The following is a 7,287-nucleotide window of genomic DNA, read 5'->3' on the forward strand; positions in this document are numbered from 1 at the left end:
ATCATACACAGCTGTATCATGTACACGTTTCGATCCGAGTCAAGAATGACATCCATTACGGTGTTCACCAAGTCTTTTAAAAATTTCTGCGACCTGGAGTTAAGAAACGCTGCTCTAGAGATTTGAACAGAGCTGTCTCATTCCTTCGAATGTCTAATCTACCATGATAAAGTGAGAAAGGTAGCGTTCAATTGACAAAGTTGGGCAAAGTTTATAATTAAAACTGTAAAGCAACTTAAATGAGCGAATGTGCTCTCGATTTGTAGCAGTACTATGGCATATTGACGAGTGGGTGTTAGCACAAGTAACTCTAGAAGCATCCTAGCAGAGTCTGATAATAGATCTGCTAGAATTCTCTGAACAAATCCAAGATCGAACAATTGGGTGGGCTTTTAAATTAGATAAGAATAACTTTCTGTGATTCTGAGTCTTGCCACACGGGTTTACATAAAGCCCGATCATTTATATCGCATCCAATTTTCAGTTACCAAGTTTTTTTGGTAACTCGACCTGCATGACAAATTATGTTAGAAAATGTTAATATTTATTTTTCAATTATTTCATAATTTGCTTATTGCACAAGATTCAATAATTCGTAGTTCTTTACACAAAGACGCATTCCTACACGTTATTTATTTGTCAATAATTAAAATGACCCTTGTATATATTAGTTGTCTTTGTGTGTGAAACATGAGTTTTCATTAGTATGTGTGAGACATTGGCGTACGTCAGTATGAGTGATACACGCTCGTGTGTAGAACAAGTCTTAGTGTGCGTGAGACATCGGCGTGCGTCAGTATGAGTGGGACACGCTCTCGTAACATGTCTTAGTGTGCGTGAGACATCGGCGTGCGTCAGTATGAGTGGGACACGCTCTCGTAACATGTCTTAGTGTGCGTGAGACATCGGCGTGCGTCAGTTGAGTGATACACACTCGTATGTACAATATGTCTTAGTGTGCGTGAGACGTCGGCGTGCGTCAGTATGAGTGATACACGCTCGTGTGTACAACTTGTCTTAGTGTGCGTGAGACATCGGCGTGCGTCAGATGAGTGATACACGCTCGTCTGTACGACATGTCTTAGTGTGCGTGAGACAACGGCATGCGTCTGATGAGTGAGACACGCTCGGGTGTACAACATGTCTTAGTGTGCGTGAGACATCGGCGTGCGTCAGTATGAGTGATACACGCTCGTGTGTACAACGTGTCTTAGTGTGCGTGAAGAGCAGAAAAACAAATTGAAAATGACAGCGAAAACAAACTACATTTATATAAGACGATTAACTTTGTTTTTATATACTATGTGTAGTTGCTTAACACGGCGTGTCTTCGTGATTGAATTGAATATATCGTGTGCCTAGTGCTAATTGCAGTATTTTTATTCTCTTTCTCGACGGGCCAAGGGAGTTTTAGAAATCGCACACCCTTAAGAGATAGAATTTGTGGCGTTGCTTTTACAATGTTATCCCATGGGAATAATAATAATGACACAAATATATTTGAAATAGAACTCTTTATAAAAGAAAGAGACAAAGATATAGAGAGAGCGAGCAAGGTGAAACACAAATTGTAATTCCGATTTTCGTCACTAAATGGCGCTGTTTTGATACCATACAATTGATAGTAAACGTCAGCGCCATTGAATAGACCAACTTTTTTTTTTAATATGGTTTATTAAACAGTGATGTGCACCTTGTTATACATTTTATTTTCTTTAATTTTACGTATGTTTTATTTGTTAGTTTTAATTTATAATGGATATCGACGACTTCAATTTTAGCATTAATTATGATCAGTGTAATTATTGTTAAGTACCAGATGAAGACTTTTGCATTTATTTTAATCAATTATTATTTTTAATTATATTTTTGTATGTTTTAAGTTTATGTAATCATTGATGATTATGTAATTTCGAATCTACCTCATTTTAAATAAAGATTTAAGTACTATTTAAATGTAGTTTTATTTTAATCTATCCTGTTAAACTGCAGTAAAGAAAAGTTTATTCGAATTGATACGAGCTTTTATTTACCGCAAATCTTTGCCACCAGTCGAGTTAAGTACTTGTAAAGTATGACGTTCGGCGTGTGTCAACCGTAGCTGTCTTGTACACCGATATATTAAAGTTGGCTTGTTTTGTTTTAGTTCTCTTGCAGTCTCATTAGAAATCAAAATAAACTTTATTCAAGTGGGCTTTTACAAGCACTTTTGATTCATTTCACTATTAAGAGCAGCTACCACCGGTTCGGAAAGTAGATTCTACCGAGAAGAACCGGCAAAAAAACTCAGTAGTTACTCTTTTTCAACATTTAAAAAATACAATCATATTAGTTAAATACAATTATATATGTATGTAAAATATCCGGCCTGGAAGTCGACAGGTATTAATTCTAGATATGTATGTCGCAGATTCACTTGGATAGATTACTATCTAGATATCCTTATATAAATGTCCTTTAGAAGGCTAAAGGATCACTTTTGTCGCCCGACGTGTTGATTAGTTCAGTCAGTTCACACGTTTGGCGCTGTACCAAGAGACCAAGTGCCTCCTTTAACAAAGAAACATACACTGACAATTTATTTACAATTGACGTCCCTCAACTGACAACCAATAACTGTTGTGTTATTGATTAAATGTTATTGTTATTGATTAACGTGTTAATTCATTATCACTAACGTATATATAATTAATCTAAGCTACAAATATTGAACGTGTAAGCAAGATTTGATTTAAGTTGTATTTTTTACCATTTAACAACTGAGAAAAATACTAATACATACAACAATATATAGTAATTATTATAAAAGGAATACATTAGAAAAACCTAACTGTTGGTAAAAATAATATATATCAATGCTAAACAACTCAAATTGGATGTATGCTATTTAAAAAAATATATATCATCATCCTTCTACCCTGATTTCAATTTTATTTGGGGTCGGCGCAGCATGTCTTATCCTTCCATACTTCTCCGTCAGACGCCATCTCACGAGTAACATTCTTTCTAACCATATCGTCTTTCACACAATCCATCCATCGTTTCCTTGGTCGTCCTCTACTTCTATATCCATCCACATCCATGTTCAAGGCCTTCCGCACAATATTTCTCAAAAACCTCTTCACAAAAAACATATATGAAATAAAATAAATAAAAACATTAATTTCGTAATCGTAATAGAATAAAGGGAGATTTTTGTAGTCCTTTTCAAAGTATACAATACTGGCGTTCACTATTTTGATCTATCACGTAAAATTTGTTTATTTACGACATCACAAAAGAAACCTGTAGAATGTTCTTTGGTTCCATATTATTTTATGCATGTAAGTAGGTATTATACATATACACCTTTCTTATGAAATAATCTAATTTAAAAGTCATCAAAATCCATGGCGTAGTTTCAAAGATTAAGGCATACATAGGGACAGACAGCGGTAAGCGACTTTGTTCTTTGAACAAGCTTTTTCTTGTAACTATATATGTAAGAAAAACTTGGAATCTCAATTCGATCCACTTCCCGATCTTCGATTAGGATGAAATTTTGCGCGCGCTCTGATTTCTGATGACAATACGTTACTAGCTAAGAAACGTCATTACGAATCCAATATGGCGGACGTCCAAGATGGCGGACTGTTGTTTGGAATCCATCTCCATGATATGGATATCAAATGAAAGGCTATGCTGTCAGGAGTACGAAAAAAATAGTTACGCGACTTAATTCCAATATGGCGGACATCCTAGATGGCGGACAGACTATGTGAAAAGCACCCCCATGATATGGTTATCAAACAAAAGGGTTTGCTGTCAGGAATACGACACGATAAAATGTTGTAGTTTTTAGTGCATGCTAAAAGGGTGTTTTTTAGTTTTTTAAACTATTATACTACCTATTGAAATAAAACTAGTTTAAACGGATTTTAATCGCGTATATTAATTATTTTTGACATCCCAACGTTTCGAGCACTTTACAGCGTTCGTGGTCACCGGTAGACCCGTCGGGATGTTAAAAATATTTAATATACGCGATTAAAATCCGTTTAAACTAGTTTTATTTCAATGTGTAATAATCGCGAAAATTTAAGACAACATTATATTATACTACCTATTAAGTGATAGCATCAGTGTTTAAATTACACACACACACACACACACACGCGCGTGCGCGCACACACGCACACACACACACACACACACGCGCGTGCGCGCACACACGCACACACACACACACACACACACCAGACAGTAGAGAGCATACGGAGAGACGTGGCGGTATACGAGAGCGACATGACGATTCGGTCTCGCCCCCGAGGCGACCACAGATGTTACAATTAAAATTATATTTCAGAATTTCGGTTGCGTCGAGCTATTCGAAGGCGGGCAACACCGCCAGCACGCCGCCATGATGGTGATGGCGATGCTGGGTTTCTATTTCGAAATATCACGCCACGACCGTGACAAGTACATCAGGGTGCATTTGAGACACATTCGCGCAGGTATATCATATATTATATGTGAGTGTGTGCTATGTGTACAAATGTATGCATATGTGTGTGTTATCATGTCGAAATTTATTTGTATGTGTGTGTATATATATCACCGTAGAATTGTAAATTCATATTGTTAGATTGTTATCTATCTCGCGAGATTGTAAACTGCAGAAATATTGTGAACGATGATTCAAATCAAAATTGAATGTCAAAATTTTCGATAGTTTATGGTATTCCATTTCGGTTAGGTAAGTGATTTTATAAATAAAATTTAGCTAGCGAGACGTAATGCGTCGATTAATGTTTTGAAAAAATTATGTTTTACGATAATGATTATGGCGACGTTAACCTGCCCCCATTAAGCTTATCATACTATTAAGCCATGATCTTTCGTTTTCTTACTTTTTACGGTTCATAATCTTTCGACAGTTCACAATCTCGTTAGATAGATTATTATCTAACTGTATTTATAATTCTACGGTGATATATCACAGAGGCAGTTAAAAATATTTTTTGAAAAAAAAACCAGTAGCAACCCGTGAAAGTTGGAAGTGTACACTCTTGCCTCGGAGATTACGTAAAGCTGATGGACCTGCGTCTGTACTCCTTCTGTTCGTGTCGGTAAGCCGTTCCATCGGATTTTGAGACCAGGGAAGGAGTGCACCTGGTTGTACACATTTGTGCTCTACAATACGTCCTGCGTTAGCTGGTCTCCTTAGATATTGGTAATCAACACCGATATCTGTCAGGATGACGTCGTAATGTAGTATCGCATGCAGTTGAGATCTAATACATGATGACTATTAGTAATATACCACACTAGCTGACCACGTGACTTCGTGTGCGATGAAATTCAACAAAAAATTTATTGGTGTAGCCTAAGTTACTTCTTATTACGTTGTCTACCACTGAAAGCCCCTTCAAAATCAATCCAGCCCTTCCAGAGATTAGCCGTGACAGACAGACAGACAGACAAAAATTGTAAAAAGTGTTATTTTGATATACGTACAATTAAATGCGAAAGTTTGTGAATTGTGAGGATGGAAGTATGTATGTTTGTTACTCTTTCAAGTAAAAAGTACTGAACGGATTTGGATAAAATTCTTACTACTAATATAAGTATAGTATTTGGCGACCTCCGTGGTCGAGTAGTTTGTAGAAAATGATCATTAGTTTTCTAAGTTGGGTCTGGGTGTTTTACCGTCGTTTCTTCTGGTTTTCTATAATGCAAGTGCTTTAGCTACTTACATTGGGATCAGAGTAACGTATGTATATGATGTTGTCCATTATTTATATTTATTTATAGGTTATACATCAGAATAACACAAGGCTATCATTTATAATGATTTTATGTAATTTGGTCATAATATAGCGATACATATCAAGTACCCTTGGAGGATCCATGGCTGGTCCTTAATAGATCATAATTGTACAATTTCCACAGATAAGCTTCACCATTTTGAGAAGATTCGTTCAGACGCGACCCTTCCCTTACCCTATGACTACGAAAGCGCGACCCATCCCGCTTGGCAGTTTTGGAGGAGAGTTGGAAGAAAGGGTATCTCCTCTGTAGCCACTTACAAGGATCAGGTGAGTTTAGCGTCACTCATTGGAATCGATGCCTGCTGGATGGGACAGGAGCCAAAATCGAAGTTTTTTTTTTTTTTTTTTATGATATAGGTTGGCGGACGAGCATATGGGCCACCTGATGGTAAGTGGTCACCATCGCCCATAGACATTAACGCTGTAAGAATTATTAACTATTCCTTACATCGTCAATGTGCCACCAACCTTGGGAACTAAGATGTTATGTCCCTTGTGCCTGTAGTTACACTGGCTCACTCACCCTTCAGACCGGAACACAACAATACTGAGTACTGTTGTTTGGCGGCAGAATAACTGATGAGTGGGTGGTACCTACCCAGACGGGCTTGCACAAAGCCCTACCACCAAGTAAATTTAATAAAAAATTGTGATGCATGATAATGATTCGATCCTGATATAGAGAAGGTGGTCCAGGTAAAGTAGTAAGTACATGTCCCACTGTGGGGTTTAAGCTTGCTTCATTCCGAGTTTCATCAAATGTAGTTCAGTAGTTTTACCTTGAAAACATAACGACGCAAAAATAATTCAAAGTTTTATATATGCCCAAAGCTTGGGTACAAACACAAGAAAGTGTGTTCACCAATTTTCATGGGTACGCCACTCCGAGGTTCCGGGTTAGATTCCCGGCCGAGTCGATGTAGAAAACGTTCTTTAGTTTTTTAGGTTGTCTTGGGTCTGGGTGATTGTAGTACCGTCGTTACTTTTTCTAATTGCTTGCACAAAACCCTACCAAGGACGCAAATTCAAACTCAATTTCCCTTATTAAATATATATAATTATTGATAGTCTAATTAAAAACTATCACCGGTTCGGAAAAGTAAACACCCTGGCCTGAGAAGTACTCAGCGGGTCTTCTTTTCCTCAATTTTATTATTTACATATATTGTATATGAATAGAAACACCCAAGAGGCGATCGTTTCATTCCCAAGGTGTGCTATCAATCATAAACTCACTAATTGTATAACCTTTCGCACACAAGCGTTCCTTAACATTTTTTTTTATTTTGACAACGGAAGCATTTTGAACAAGTAACGATTATTTTTTCTCCAGGATCCAGATGGTTCCATAATGAGGTCTTTAGGTCAAAACGAACAGCTCCTATCAGATACGGATATCATAAAAATAAATAGTGTCTACGGCGTGCAGTGCTTTGAAAGGAAAAATGAAAAGGAGGAATAAATGATTACGAAACTG

The 7,287-nt window shown here is 37.0% G+C and overlaps 1 protein-coding gene across 1 annotated transcript in view; it reads left to right on the forward strand.

Annotated features, from left to right (window-relative positions):
• LOC124542124 overlaps window positions 1-7,287 on the forward strand; it is a 41,981-nt gene extending 34,694 nt beyond the window's left edge. Inside the window, exons 10-12 of the mRNA XM_047120057.1 lie at window positions 4,346-4,493; window positions 5,932-6,077; window positions 7,144-7,287. Coding sequence (XP_046976013.1) covers window positions 4,346-4,493; window positions 5,932-6,077; window positions 7,144-7,272 — 423 coding nt within the window. The 3' untranslated portion in view covers window positions 7,273-7,287. The remainder of the gene's footprint in view (window positions 1-4,345; window positions 4,494-5,931; window positions 6,078-7,143) is intronic.

This window comes from Vanessa cardui, chromosome 30, assembly GCF_905220365.1.
Source record: "Vanessa cardui chromosome 30, ilVanCard2.1, whole genome shotgun sequence".
Lineage (NCBI taxonomy): Eukaryota > Metazoa > Arthropoda > Insecta > Lepidoptera > Nymphalidae > Vanessa > Vanessa cardui.